The 16,038-nt window shown below is 39.4% G+C and overlaps 1 protein-coding gene across 1 annotated transcript in view; it reads left to right on the top strand.

Annotated features, from left to right (window-relative positions):
- The first annotated feature begins 9,161 nt into the window (after positions 1 to 9,161).
- Positions 9,162 to 16,038, top strand: part of dlg4 (discs large MAGUK scaffold protein 4) — a 40,672-nt gene continuing 33,795 nt past the window's right edge. Inside the window, exon 1 of the mRNA XM_022762290.1 lies at positions 9,162 to 9,263. Coding sequence (XP_022618011.1) covers positions 9,162 to 9,263 — 102 coding nt within the window. The remainder of the gene's footprint in view (positions 9,264 to 16,038) is intronic.

Below are 16,038 nucleotides of genomic sequence, written 5' to 3' on the forward strand. Positions count from 1 at the left end.
TGAGTGTTATGTCACCAAGATACCTTTTAATGCAGTTCTTCATGTATGTGTGTTTGTGCATGCATGTGGACTAACAGAGCTTTGCACTGGCTATTATCTGCTGTATGTTAGAGTTGTTATTGAAAATCTGGACACAAACACAAGTTGTCATTTTCAGCAGTTCAAATTTATAGTGCAACAGATTTGTATTTGACTATATTAAATAACTCTGATGGATGAGAATCATTATTGATTCTTATTGACTTCATTATTGGGACAGATACATTGGGGTCAATAATTTGTAGAACATTGAGACATTCTTGTTGTTTTACCTCTGTGCACCAGCATGTCCTGACTCTGTAATAATTTAAGGATATTTGCATCCACATCAGATCAAACATGTAGAAATGTTTAAATTTTAGTAGACTAAATGAAAAAAACTGAGTTTTAGATCAAATGATCTGGAGCTCATTCTTGTTACTACATTTGCATTTTGGATCTGTTTTCAACATGAAGACCAAGGTAGTGTCAGTGACAGTAAAATAGGCCAACATGACATGAGGCTGAAAAACTAGAATAAATATGTGTTTGTTAGTGACTTCAGTAATTGTGAACAACCTACTAGACCAGGGAAGACCAGTTTACAGTAGTAGCTGATAGAAGAACAACTGGGAGGTTGACGGAAAAAACCTGTTTACACCTGTGCAACAGATCAAGAAGACGCTTCAGGTTGTACAATATGTTTGCACATGTGTTAGAGAAAACCATCAAGACAAGACTAAGCAAGTATAACCTCAGGAGGTTCACCACAAAACACAAACCTCAGAAAGGCCAGGTTACAGTTTGCAGCATGTACGCCAGGAAACCTGTAAACTTCTGCATCAAAGTGTTACAGACAGATGAGACAAAAGGTTGACCTTTGCCAGAGAGATGGAAAGATGAAAGTGTGAAACAAAGAAACAGCCCATAATCCAAGGCATACCACCTCATCAGTCAGACATGGTGGGGGTGATCTAATGGTTTGGGCGTGAATGGCCTGCCAGTGGAGTCACTTGTGTTCATTGATAATTTTGCTGCTAACGACATCAACTGGATGAATTTGATGATGGATGAAAAAATTTGGATTGCTCAGTTCCAAATGAAAAAAAACAAACTGGGCTGTAATTCCTACAGTTCATCTGATATGGATGTAAACCACCAGATTTTATAGCTGATAGTCAACAGTATAACCATATATTGACTTCACATCCAATGTGCTGGAGTACCCTCCATCATCATCAATAATGGTTGGATGTGAAATCTAAAATCATATTTCAACACATTCTAAAAGGGAGAATGCGAATGTGAAATGTGTAATACTTTTAGATTACACTGTCTCTTGCTTTTTTAGAATAAAACCGAGCCGCATTGGGCCACACCACTACTAAGGCAACATGAACCTCCGATAGACCAGTCCAGTCCCAGAGATAAGAGCTTCATATCATTCATATCATGTTTGGCAAGCTAACATTTCTACTTGCAAATAGTAGCAACAAAATCATTAACCCTTTCTTCTTTTGGTATATATGATTTCACAACACTATTGAAAATAAAATACATTTAATTTGTGCTGGACATCTGCACCTGTTGCCTTCTGATGCCATGTGACTGGCTGATTGGTCGACACCATCACAGACCAGCTAAAAGGGATAGTGATGGGAGGGCAGAGTTTTAATACTGAGATATTTACCTCATTCAGACCCATTCTTGGATCCTCAGCACCTGATCAACAGAGAGGTTAGATTGTCTGTATTGTCATGAGTCATGCCCCTGCAGAGGTAATTTTACACATTTGCAGAGAGTTTGAAAACAGGCTTGAAACAACTGACCATGAGAATCATAGCTTTGACATGGCACAATATTCATCAGAACTGATGGAACTCTCATGTAAGGTCATGATCGTAATGTAGTGTAAAGGTGTGTTTATTTATTGAACATAATTTTCAAAAAAAGATCATTCCAGTTAGTTACCATTTTAAAAAGAAGCAGTTTCTTTGTTGTACCCTTTTTCTTTAATTGTGATAACAGCATATATTCCACCAAACATTGCTTACTAGTTAGCACACTGGGTAATTATGGTAAGCTGTAAATTACTATGCGCTCTTAGCCATGCAGCCTACTACTGTTACTCCTACATTTTCAGTGCATCCTAACAGTCCATGCTGTCCATCAAAACTATATGTGCCATTTATATAGTCAGAGGTGGTGTTTTCCTCCCCACAGAACCTTCATGTAATACTAAGCATGTGAGGTTCTCAAAGGCAACTAACTCTGCAATAAATGACCCCATATTAATGGGTTTGCTAACCATGTATAACAGTCACAATAAAACAGTGTTGTGTTAGAGAGGCAGTCACTTGAGCCGACTGGTCTATTGGACCTTTTGTCACTGGTGTTTCCTCCAGTTTCAAAACCCACAAAGTCACGTATGCTCATACTCAATTTTGATAGCATGATTCACTTTCAGATTACTGTGTTGGGCAACTGGGCATAGATACTGCCAGTCAGCTCTACCTGTTGGCACCTGGTGACTCTGTTTTTATCATGTTGACTAGAAGCGGTGCCAGGCTGACCAGACTGCTACCCTGCTGTGCTCGCTACATGCTGAGCCAAAGCTATCACTGGTAGCCTGAGCCTCTTTGTTGCATTTCATCAGAGGTAACTAAAAAAGAAATTTACTTTTAAACTGTTAAAAGTGTGAGGAAATTTCTAACTTTCAGAATGCACGCACAGCAAGGTGCAGACCAGCTGGAGCTTCACTGCAAGTCCATCATAATTAAAACACATCAGCACACAGTCTTCATTCACCAAATGTTTTTGGCCACATGCCTTCACCAAAGAAGCAATCTATAACGACAACTGCTTATTTATAATCTAAAATTGTCTGGCAGACGACACCAGAACACAGGAGTACACAAGTTTAATGCTATATCATTTCAATGAAGTCACTCTTATTGTTCTGACTGACTTACACCATTGACCTATAGTGTTGTAAATATGTGGCATCTTTGACCAGGCCAAGAACTGGCACTTCATGCTAACTGGTTCATAAGTATTGCCCTAAAGGAAGAAACATTGAGGTTGTATATCAAACCCTAAACTTGGGGTGGCTAACACCTCTCTGCAAATATTATGTAATGAATAGCAATGTACTGCCCATTAAGTGAACTGAGACCTGGTCGTGGTCATGCTAGAAAATTTACACAATCCTACAATGCAAATTTCCTGTCTAATTATAGACTGAGGAGTAGTGACACCCCCAGGGCAAAGAAAATTAAACTTATCTCAGCCAAACTGACCACCATCATCACAATATTCCAGGGGAAGGTAGAAATTAAATAGTTGCTACAACTGCTGCAGAAAACATGGCCTGGCTATGTGTGTGAACACACACATGGTATTTCACAACCAGACATAACACATCAGTCAGCATCTACTTTACACAGTAGTGATATGGTTAAAATGTTTAAATGTAAATTAAAAGGCTAAAAGTGATCAACTATTTTGCATTTCAAATCGCTCTATCAAAAATCTGAATTCTATTTGTATGAAATGCTCCCACCATTGTTCATAATGCTCTATTTAGCGTTTTGTTTTTCATTAGGGAGGAAATAAGTGTGTTTAGCAGAAGTTTGCTTCATTGTAATGTAGCTGTGTTTATCAAAGACAGTGCTTTTTGAAACTCTATATTTTTTGTTTATTCCACTGTACAGCATGCACTGTCCACTACATTCATAACATCAAGAGTCTGAATTTAAATGAACACGAGTCCAGTGCTGTTCATTACAATTGCTTGGATTCAGTGAAGAGCTAGCAAGACATGAAATAAGCTAAACATGATACAAATGAAAAATGACTTACTTATAGAAAATTGAAGTTTAGTGTCGTGTTATACAATGAATATACAGTATATTATGGCATATAAAGGAGAGCCAGCCACTGTGTTGGCATGTTCATGCAGTTACAAATGATAGAGAAGCACATGGTGACTGCTTTAAAGTGTTGACAGGCTGAGAGAAAGCTTTTTAGCTTGTGGGTGGTTCTGGTTTATAATGGACAGATTTTAGTACCAGTAGGAGCCTGAGCCGACAGTCCAAAGTCATCTTTGGTCCACATTTTTTCACATGACACATGTCTAAGTCTCAGATGGAGGACAGCTGGCAGAGGATGATCTCAGTACTGTGGACAGTAGACTGCTGTTGTCTTCAGTGTGGGAGGAGGCACAGCAGAACCATACTGTGATAGAGGAAGTGAGGTGATGGCTGTGTAGAATTAGACCAGTAGCTGCTGTGAGAGATTCTTCGCTTGTCACAGGAAGAAGATCATCCGTTAGGCTTTCATGATTATGGTGTAGATGTTCTCATCCCATTTGAGGGTGGTGCAGATAATTATCCCCAACAGCTCAATTTAACCATTTAATAACTGTCTCAAAGCATGTCTGCAGTTATACCAAAAGGAGAAAAACAAGTGCCTTTCCAGGCTAATCGATTTTTTTGGCTTTTGAAGTATGTTGGAGGTGTAACATGTACACCATACTTCATGCATAATGCATTGCTCCAAGTCATCACTGTTGCTGATGACTCCATTCTGGCATGCTAAATTTACACAGCTGGATGGTTTTGCAAGAGACAGAAGCAGGAATATCAGATGTGAAACATTACAGTTTGCCTGTAGAGCAGCGTTCGAGTGCTGCTGATGCACCTGGAGCTGATCTGATCTCAAGGCTCTACCACAGGAACAAAAGTGTCCACGTCTTAAACCCTATGCAATTTATGATGAATGAGGAAGAGTTTTTTTAAGAGTGACCAGTCAAAGTCCGTTATCTTTCCCTGACATATATAAGACTGTATTACTTTGTTGAAAAGCATTTTAGCTTACTGATTATCCCCTCTATTTTACTTGTAATTTTTTGGCCATCCATTGCCAATTTGACATGAAATCATTTTCTCGTGAGAACAGGGGAAATCAGATATACTAGCAGTGAGAAATCAGATACAGCAGGGTCTGTGTAGGTGTGAATACTATAATTCTAACCTTGGGTGTTTTCCTAGAGCTTAGGCAGTCTCAGAGCCTCAGGAGATTCCCAGTTGTGTATGCACTTTAGACTATTTCATTGTCAAAGCTGCTGAGTGCTGGGGGTTATAGAGGGCTGAAGACTGGAGGCTTGTTGTGATCCACATTTTTTTTTCTCCCAATTTAAGTTATAACCCACTGTTAAGATTGATTTAGATACTTCACTTTCTTTAGATGACAGTGGTTATGAATTTCAGTGAATACAATCACTTTTATTAGGACATTTTTTTATAGGGTTTAATTATTGCATTAGGAGTGCAGTGTATTTGTACATCAACTGTTTAGAGAAAGAGTCCAGTGAAAGAAAAAAAATAAATGTTGTCATCCAATGTAGACTAAAACTATTTTGCTCGGGATGAATCACTCCTTCATTTTTAAGAGAAATTGGAGGATGTGGAAAAATATGGGCTTTGTAAAAATCAATAAAGCTAAAACAAGGTTGTAACAAGCCATGAAGTAATAACTACATTCAGTTTTGTATTTTGTCTAAAAGATGGGATGCTTGATACAAGACAATCCCTACTGATGATGCATTCATTTTGGTCTTTAAAGGCATGGTATGATTTTATATATATTATTATTGTCACTCCTGTTTCAGCAGTGATGACAATTCTCCAAATACAGACTAAACCGTGTTGTGATTTACTTATTTGTAAAGAATGTGTACAGTCCAATCTAGTATAAGCATAATGGATCAATATGAAATGTGATTTTTTTTTTTTTTAAAGAGCTTCCACTTTATTGTAATTGTGAAAATTGTCATGTATTTGCAGAAGACTCTGTTAAGAAAAAATATAGGTCCGACTTTTTAGTGGCGCTATTGATCCCGCAGATATCTAAAAAACTAACTTTGCCAATCTAATAGTTGAACATACAGTCCAGTCAAACTGCATGCAGAGAGATAAAAAAGGGATTTATGTTGGGCTTTTCACCAGGCTTTGATGTCTTTCTCCGTCATTCACATAAAGGCAAAACATTAATGGTATGTCTTTTTCTCAACCACTTATGGTGATAACAGGATTCAAAAATAACTGCCAAGACCATGACTGTCGAGCAGAAAAGATGAGAAAATGTTAAGTGTGACACATCTGTACCTACAGTGTATTAGGCTTAGCACAATTTCTGGCACTCGCAGGCTCAGTAATCTGCTGTAACAGTCAGTGGTGAATAATGCCAGCACTAGCAGCCTACTCTTATAGTCACAGTGCTTCTTTATATTCTCTGTATATTTGGGAAAAAAAAACACTGGCATGTGTCTCACTGGTGTCACATGTAGTAGTAGCATGAGGCACTTGCTTTTATGTATCCAATCACCTGGGATAGCAGCAAACATATTATAAATATGGTGACCAAAATGCTGCTGGCAACTGGACCATTTGTTAGGGATCTGCCACCCCCTGCAGATGTTGTCATGGAAACAGTCAGTCTCTTTTGGGTCTCTCTCTCTCTCTCTCTCTTTCACACAATGCAGCATTAAGGTGGTTAATGCTATACTTAACAGTGGAACACCACAGTTCAGGTTTCCATGTGACTCCCACGCTTACGTAATGCTGTAGTGGAAGAGGGAAGCCACTTACAGTATATGATCACCATAGAAATTATACTATACCTATAATGATTATAGATAGTGTTAGTCATATCTCTTACCTCTATGTGCACCAGTGTCTGGAAATGCTGCTTGAATCAAAGCAAATCTCCTTAAATGTAGTAAGAGGTGTACATTTTATATCTACAAGAACATCTGTTGTACAAAATCTAATGAGTTGGTTCTTCATACAGGCTGGTTATACTAAAGAGTTTTTACATGACATGTCTGTAAAAAGTGAGGGGCACCCCAGGCATGACATAATATGACTTCCCCCCTGTTGTTCCTGTACATGTCAGAGCATGGTGGAGTGATAAAGGAAAAGGTTTATTTTAAGTCAAAGCAGAAGCATGGTTAAGAAATTTCATCTGCTGACTACAGCTGCCATTTGCAGATAATTAGGTTTTTGTCTTATTTTCAAAGAGACTCCTATTGAATTTGTATTAAGAACTCAGTCTCTTACTTTCAGATTGAAGTGTGATGTAAGGGAAACATAGAGAAACTGTGTGGTTGCAGTTTAAAGAGGAGGAGAGTGTGGAATGTGTGGAACCACCTTTGTGTAATTTTGAAGAGGTGGCCTACTGCATGTCTGTTACTCATTGTTGCAACCTTGTTCAGTTTACCGTCAATGCTAGAGTCCCACCTTAAATCCACACAGTCAAGCAATCAAGGACAGAGTTTTATTTTTTAGAAAGCAATATCCATGGAAACTCTTGTGGGTTTGATAAGTCTTCTCAGTGTTATGTGATCAGAGATGGGAGTCAAAGTATAAAGTTAGACCGACAGTGAGGAAACACGTCATACATCTAGAGTACTAAGAAAACAATGTGAAGGCGATGCCCACACACTGAAATCACACACACACACACAATATCTAAACTATTATATGATCAAGACTTATCACCCTGCCTTGTAAACTGATGTCTCTGGGAGTGTTAACTGTAAAGAATATTTTTCCAAAGAAAGTGACACTAGTCTACTTCACACTGTGTTGAAATTCATGACCTCCCTCTGTATGCCTTTGATAAACCTGCTGATGTCTTTAGCACATTGCAGATTTCCCAGGATATCCCTAACTCTCTGAGAGGGTGATAAGGTTTTTTTTTTTTTTAAAAAAAAAAAGGAAAAACCTATCAGCTGCACACTGGTGTATTTAGAACAGTCTCTGTGTTCGATTTAACGCTGACGTCACCCGGGAGCGTTGAGCCCTGCGCCGCAGTCGGTCCTGAGATGAATGCACAATATTTAAATCTAACCTACCTGGTTCTCTCACTCCACCCTGTGGGCTCACCATGTCAGCACAATCTCACACAGGAGTGGAGAGTAACAAAACACAAATGAAAACTAAATGAGATGTTCATCTTGTGAAAGATGTAAAGCTTGTTAAAACATAATAATTTATGGCACGAAAGAAAAAAAGGGAGATTGTTTTTGATATTGCTTGTTATCTTGAGTGCTTAACTTTAAAAACACTAATGCTTCACAATTCCATCTATTTCTATTTTTAGATATTGGATAATATAATACAGTATTGTTTCAGAGTGAGACACGTGGATCACACATCGGCATCCCTGTTTGATGTTGTGAATGAATTCTGTATTCATAAGAAATGAGACACTTGTGGTATTTATTCATAAAACACTGCAAGTGAACAGAGACAAACACTGGCAATAACCTTGTGTGATGCTGTTGATAAATGACTCTCGGTTTTGGCTCAACCAGCAAGCCAGATACTCGAAGAACATTATGTAGCCTTCCAGTGCTGTGCACTGATTTGAACCATTTCAGCACGCTGGACAGCTCCTGTAGCATTTTTCTAATGATCCAACAGGGGGCGCAGCGAGGACACTGTAACGTGGTGATGAGCCAGGCATTTTGATGTGATGTGGCATCATAAATATTTCCGGGCTCCCACTGCTTTGAGGAGAATGTTGTGGTGTTTTTTTTTTCTTTTATACTTTTATACAAATAATAATATTATTTTTATGCATGATGACCGGTGCTCTCTATCCAGTCACTTCAACGCTTTGCCTCGTGATTCCAGCTGCGCATTGAGTACAAACTTTACGGTCAATCAAAGGGAGAGGGAGCGAGAGAGAGAGAGAGAGAGAGAGAGAGAGAGAGAGAGAGAGAGAGAGAGAGAGAGAGACTAATGGCAAATGATGAATGGTACTGCCAATGTTAAACCTTTAGAACAGCATGGCAATGTATACCGACAGCCCGACGCTTTAATATGTGATAAACATGCATGATCTGAAGTTGCATAAAAACACGTCTCCTGGACCCGAGTACCGCTACGGTCACATTTCAACCGGGCAGCCCGCCTATTAACCGGCATCACCGACCCCCCCCTCCCCCCCAACCCCCCTCCCCTCTCAGCTTCCGCGGATCTCGTCTAATTGTACCGTGGCTCAGAGTGAGTGGCGGCGGACCGACGAGCTCTGGCTGGTCTGTGCTGTCTGTCTTGGTGTGAGGCTTTGGACTGATGTCTCTGCCTGTCAGGAATTTAAAGTGTCTCTCGCCGGTCATGTGCCAGTGTAAGGTCATCTGCAGCAACCGGACCCTCTCTCTCATGTTCGGGTGCAAGGTAAGCCTCGGGTTCTCTACATGCACGGTGTGGACCGTTAGTTTGTACAAATGTGTAACTAAAATGAAATAGAGGCCTCTGTGAGAAAAAGCGCGTTTATGTTGTGATCGCAGTGCCTTCCTCATCCTGTTGTATAGCCCATTGCTCATTTGAACCGCTCTTTTCCCTTTGCACAGCTACTATAGTAATTATTAGCCCAGTGATCACACTTACCTACGGCTTCCTCTCTAGTCCATATGCTTTCAGGTACCAGCTTATTCACAGAATAATACCTTTACATCACCGCGTGGTCGGTTTTTTTCATGTTTAGATGGCTGATTTCCATGCACACAGAACAAGCGACAGCATCTTTGGCAGGCATGGTTGTGTTTGGTGAAAGCCACCCTTTACCATAAATGTTTACTGATATTTAATTAAAAAAAAACATCAATCATTACCAGATATCACCTCCTTATCTGTGGACCAGGTCACGTCAGGGCTAACCATATGATTCAGCATACTGATTGGTTCACATTTTGCTTTTCATCCCAGCAAAGCAAACAGTGTGGAATGCTTTTGACCTTGGGAAATGCACTTTATTGCTCAGGGCCACTTAAATATCATTCATCAGAGAAACAGTGCACTGCAAGGGCGGCTTAATCCCGGCTTGAAATCAGGTAACAGGAACAGTGGCCCTGCTGTGGTCTATGATGAATCAGAAACAGGCAGTTGTGCTCTGCTGCTTATTATCAGAAAAAAAAACTGGCTATTATGTTAGATGTGTGTTTGCAGTATGGTTTTGGTCTTTGTCACGATGAGAAAGTGTGATCCATAGAGGGAGCATGGTCATTCATTCATTCAGCGATTGTCCATCACATCCCATATTCCCCTCCCTCCCAGCTTCAGGTGTTTCCAGTACGGCAGCCAGCTCAGAGTTCCCCTCCACATGGCACTCTAGTCTGTTACCTTTACAAAGCCAAATCTGACTACACTGGTCCGCTCAGAGCCAGGATTTGTCCCAACACATGCCAAAATGATGTGTACATGTGTACAAAGCTGCAGATAATTTGTTTGTTGATTCAGTTCTGACGTTTTGGTTTGTTTTCTGTCGTGTTGCTAGAATCTGTTCCACTTTGTGCATTTGATTAGTTACGTATCATTAAATATGAAATAGGTAGATATTCTTGTTATATTTCATTAATCATGATTACTTTTACATTTTGTCTGCTAGACGGGACCAATTTCAATATTTGAAAGATACCGCTGGTAAAATTAATGAGGGTGTTTGCTTTCTGGGTTTCTGAAAGGGTGGTCCTGCTGTGCTCAATGTTGAGTATAGTATCACAGATAATCCCATGTGTCCCCTCATCGCGCTCCCTCCTGCCTCATCTCTTCCTCCATATCTCCATCTGAGACACCATGCCTTCCTTGTGGAAAACATATTAAAACTCTCCTCCTACAGACTCAAGTTGCCTCTACAGTCATCATGACCAACCAGTGAAATGTATCTCCACAGCAAACATTTACTTTGTAATAAAAGCAGATTTCAAAATGGGATTAAAAGCTCAATTAAAATGAATTGTGCTTGGTTTGCAGTATGTAATGCAGTTTAGAACAGATCTAATGATGTTCAGCGCATCTCAAGTTCATATTACAAGCAGATACTTTGTTTGTGAGCGTGCGAACGTCAGCTATTGCAGAATTCGCAACATCCATTGTGCCACGGTTAATTATGTCCAGAATGTCCCGTCCTTTGAAACATGCTAATCACCCCCAAGATTCAAGATTAGTCTCTGCGTTGTTCTTTACTGCCCAAATAACTTGTCTGTTCACATATGTCCTGCAGGTTGAGTAGCTCATAAACAGCTTGCATTCAGTCCGTTGCAGTCTCATGGTGGGTTGTTAACGGTGGTGGTATTTTCTTTTTTGGCCGGATCTTTTGGGATAAACTGTATATCGCAGGGATATGTCTTTTTTTCTGTTCCTCATCCTATATTTCTAGCCTTTGCCCTTGCTTTTATTCCCTGCATTCTCCAGGACTGCCATGTGTTCGATAAACATCTGTGTTACAGTAGCTACCATGTGACTGGTCAATTCCAAGGCTATTTGTTTGCATAACCTTTGTTCTTTAACAAAGCCCAACACAGAGCTTCTCTGTCATCTTAAATTCAGGGCCTTAATTAGAAGAGTCTTTATGTGGTTGGAAGCCTTCAGCAGTGCTTTAATGTGCTCTTTTATGCTTAATGCTCATTGATGGCCTCACAACATTTAATCAGGACAGACTAGCCTTGCTGAAGTTTGAAGTTTTATATTTCAGTGTAGTGCCTATATTGAAGGCCATGCAATGTAAACTAGCCAAAGCATTGAGTTCAAGTGGAAAATGAGTATTAATGTAATGAATGATTTACGACTTAGGGGTCAGTGTGCCTTCATCTCAATATCAAGATCGATGATCACCTCACCCTGAGAATCGATTTTCAGACGTCTTTACTGGAAAATGGACAGGAAAACGACCTGCTGTCACTCATTACCTGCCAACCAATCAAATGATCCAGAGTAATGATTTAGAAAATATCAGAAGGTGATATCAAAGCAGAGGTGGTTTGCTTTGCTAATGTGCAGTCAGCATTCCTCTCTGTGAGGAACTGGTTTTACACTTCACATCCTTACTGTAACTATTCTCCTCCTCCTCCTTCCTATGGATTTGACCTATTTTACCCTACTGTTTATGTCATCCTCCTTAATAAAGAGCAGTGAGCCTGAGCTCTGACGGTAAGCGCGGAGAAATGCAGCAACAACAATGTGCAGCAGCAGATATTTACTAATGCTCTGTTTAGGTCTGAGATTGAACCATTCGGCGCTGCATCTACCTTGCTAACTTGCTCTTCCCGGCTTATCTGTTATCAAATACTGCAGCTGGTGTTGTGTGAGCAACGGATGTGTAGGCTGCAGGACTAAGTAGCACACTAGCAGTGTAAAAACTACCACTGTACAGAAATGGCCCTTATCCATCTATAAAAGCTGCACAAAAAAGACTCGGCATATACCTGACAAGATGTTGCTCATACAGTGTCTTGATGGGATGACAGTGCAGAATATATGGGTTTTCTGCAAGAGACTCAGTGGCTTATTTGAAAGAACTCAAACTTGTCAACGTGATCCTTTACAAATGTGAAAGCCACCAGAATTAAATTTGCATATTATTGCAAGACAGGTTGCCTTATTACATGGTTTGCCACTGAAAATCTGGAGGTGAACACGTAAGAGTTGCAGAAATGGTGGATGACCTCTTAAATAACCAACAGAGGTCTGATTTATAGCCAGCGTTAAGAACTGGCAGTGAACATCATTGATACTTTTAATTTATCTAGCTTGTCAGACACTGAACAGACAAGAACATAATGTGTGTGTGTGTGTATATATATATATCTATATATATATATATAAACCCCACTTCACTAAGCATCTGGCACAGATATGCATCATCGACCTTTAAAATTAAATTCAGTCTCAGTTTACTGCACAGACAGAACCAAAGTAACTTACCCTTGAGGTCATGAGCGTTCATAGAAAACAAAACGCACAGACAAACTATGACAGCGTTTCTCTCCAAAAACACAAAAGAATAACTAAAACCACAGCCAATATGAAACATCTCTTTTCCATTTTCACATGTTAGTCATGAAATGAACGACGTATCTTTGTAGCTCGTGGTTGTCTTGTTATGTTGAATCTGGATGTGAAGAGTGAGCTGTATTATCTGCATTTAATGCTTGAGATAATGTGTGACTCCTCTCTTTGCTGCATTGATAGCCAATAAGAAACAAAAGCATTTTTTCAAGATGTTTGCTAACAGCAGTGAGAACAATACTGCATCAAAGAGCTGTGTTAGACCTATTTTTGTAAGCAGTGTTGATGATCATAGGATAAAAGGAAATACCCACTGCTGCTCTTACTGCATGTTTGTTTCTAGTGAAACCATCAAGCAGTCTTACAGTGCTGTGTTCAAATGGCCTCCACTCGAATGCTTGTGGACCAAACACGGGGCTGGGGGAGGGTTAACGCTGCGATCCCCCACTACATGTGCAACATACATAAAATGTATGTACTCAGCATAAAAATGGTCTGTGCATGCTTGTGTGGACAGAGGGGGAGGGGAAGAAATAATCAAGACGACTGAGCAGTGTGTGAGGGGAATAGGTTGCACCTGACCTGTAAACTCCAATATAATATAGCTTTGAATTGATTTTTAATTTTTCTGTTATTTTCCAGAGTCAGTTTCACAGGGTTTAAGTCAAGAAAAATTATTTTGCAAGGTCAGGGTAAGATGGTTTCATCAAGTTTAATGACTTATGAAATCCACGTGATCTACATATTTCCTTACACATCATATAAATACTGTTCCCTTCTGGTCTTACGGATAAGCATTAAGTTCCTGTGAAAGCAGACAGACGAGATGGAAACCATCCCCAGCTCACACAACCCTCACCAGAAGGACGACAGCCAAGCACACACTGTGGTACAATTTACTGTATCTCTGACTTGAATCTGATTATTAAATTTCAGGATGATACATTTGTGTGGGTCTTATCAATGATGATTCATCCCACAGAAATGATATTCAGAATCTCATTAATTTGGGTTAGATGAACATAAATTAACAAGCGAATATATCAGGCTGAAATATAAAGGGAGACTAAATGTTGAGTCTCTAAAACAGTGCTGAGCACGTATCCTGGGAGTAAGAGGGAAAAAAAAGTTTTCTTTATTTATTTTTTATGACTTTTCCTGTTTCACTGTAGTAACATAAGCCTTCTGGTGGTGAAGAAAGCCCAACAGCACTTTGGGACTTTATTTTTATTTTTAGAGAATGTCTTGGACAGTAATGAGCTTCAAAACATGCGCCACAGAAAGCATTTCTACATGTTTGGTCAAAGTTGTAGTCGGATATTCTAAATAGTGCTGCTTGACTGAGTACCTAGATTATCTCCCTGTGGGACAGAAGCAGTCGAGGTGCTGCTTAATATGAAACACCTTCACTCTGCAGCCCACATGCACAAAGCTATACTACACCTTCTTAACACAAACAGGGGTAGTGTGCAGCTGAATTAATAAATACATCATGAATCATAGATGAGTAAATACATTTCCTGGCAGAAGCATTATATTTTACCTTTCATTTCCGGCATTACAAACAGATACAAGTGACCAAACCCAACAGCAGACTTCAATTTTGGTGAAGAGGGTGAATGTAGAGCGTCTCCATGGGGGGATAAGAAGCTTTTCTTTGTTTTAGCTCCACTTTTTGATTTGGGCTGGATGGATTCTTCGATTAAAATCCTGCCTGGTGCAGCTTTAAGCATTTTGCCCCATGGTAAGTGTAAAGTCTGTTGTTGTTGTTGTTGTAGCATACATAGCTACAGGACACTAACATTTGTCAGTGTTGTGCTGAAAAACCTTGGAGAATAGTCCAAAGTTAGCACTGGCAGGAGATGAGTTAATTTCCTGTTTTTTGAGGCGTATATACATGAAAAAAACAGTTGTAGTGGTACTGTAGGTGTTGGCTGGCAGCAGCAATTGGGATAATGCAAATTAGATGAAAGCTGTGTTTGGGGTTTTGGCACTTGAGAGTGAAAATCAACTGAGAAGGCAACAATGACTGTATTTTGATGGACTGTAATGGAGGAAAGAAAAGTTCATATGACCATGAGAGACAAACATTGTTCTCTCATCATGCTCTGTTGAAGTGGCAATGAGTGATGATGCTGTGCAGCAGATGCATCATTTTTCTTGCAAATCAGCAGTCTGATTTTAAAGATACTAAAAGTATTCAGCTTTAGAGCGGCTGCTTTACGGCTTCCAGTTGGTGGATGGCAAGGTTTGCTCCACTAACAGCCGGCAGGTGTTCTGGCTTACGTGGAGGTAAAGAGAGGTAAATTAATTTCTATAGCTTTACTGGTGGATGAACTAAAGCTTAAGTCTGGGTTACTGCTAAAACAGGTGAATACAGGAGATAAATGTCTCAGTGTGATTATGTCTACTGACTGCAACATAATAATGACTAATAAGCATGTTATTACAGAATATAACAGCAAGAGGTAAAATCAATGAAATTGGCTTAAGTAGTAGTAGTTAAAGTCTAAAAGCTGGATACAGTATTTGTGGATAATTAATTATTGTTTGTGTATTCATTAACAATAGGAAAATGTGACCAGTCTTTGGCTCTGTGTTAAATCTAAACACATAATTTAAACATCTCTTTATGAGACTGTTTCAAATTTGTTTTAATTCAAGCACATTTCCCAGTCCAGATTTATGTCACTGAGATGTACTGTGTTGCATTCAACTAAATTCCAGCATGTAGTTCATTCTTACAGCACTGTGACACATCATACAGACTTAGCACCCAGCATAAAACCCCCCTGAGTTCAACTGAGTAGGAAATGTTAAAATTAATCCAAATATAGGAAAAAAAAAAAAAAAAAAAAGGATTCATTATCATTAAAGAAAATGCAAATAGGTGAACTTGAAAAAGCTTAAATTCTGTGAAGATGCAGTGGGGATTTGCCACCTTTAATTTACACATGAAGAGCTTCTCAAGGTTCATGTAACACCTTGCACGTCAAGTGCATTTGCAGTCGAAGTATCCCTGAAATTATATGCCTGAGAGATGAGGTTAGCTTTCGTTCCATTACCTAATGCACAGTAATTTAAAAGCTCAAGCTTGGTCCTTGAATTACAAACTGAGATGATGGTAGATAGTATTTGACATTTGCTCTACATTAAGTTAACTCAT

The sequence above is a fragment of the Seriola dumerili genome, unplaced genomic scaffold (assembly GCF_002260705.1).
Source record: "Seriola dumerili isolate Sdu_G_001 unplaced genomic scaffold, Sdu_1.0 BDQW01000449.1, whole genome shotgun sequence".
Taxonomy (NCBI): Eukaryota; Metazoa; Chordata; class Actinopteri; order Carangiformes; family Carangidae; genus Seriola; species Seriola dumerili.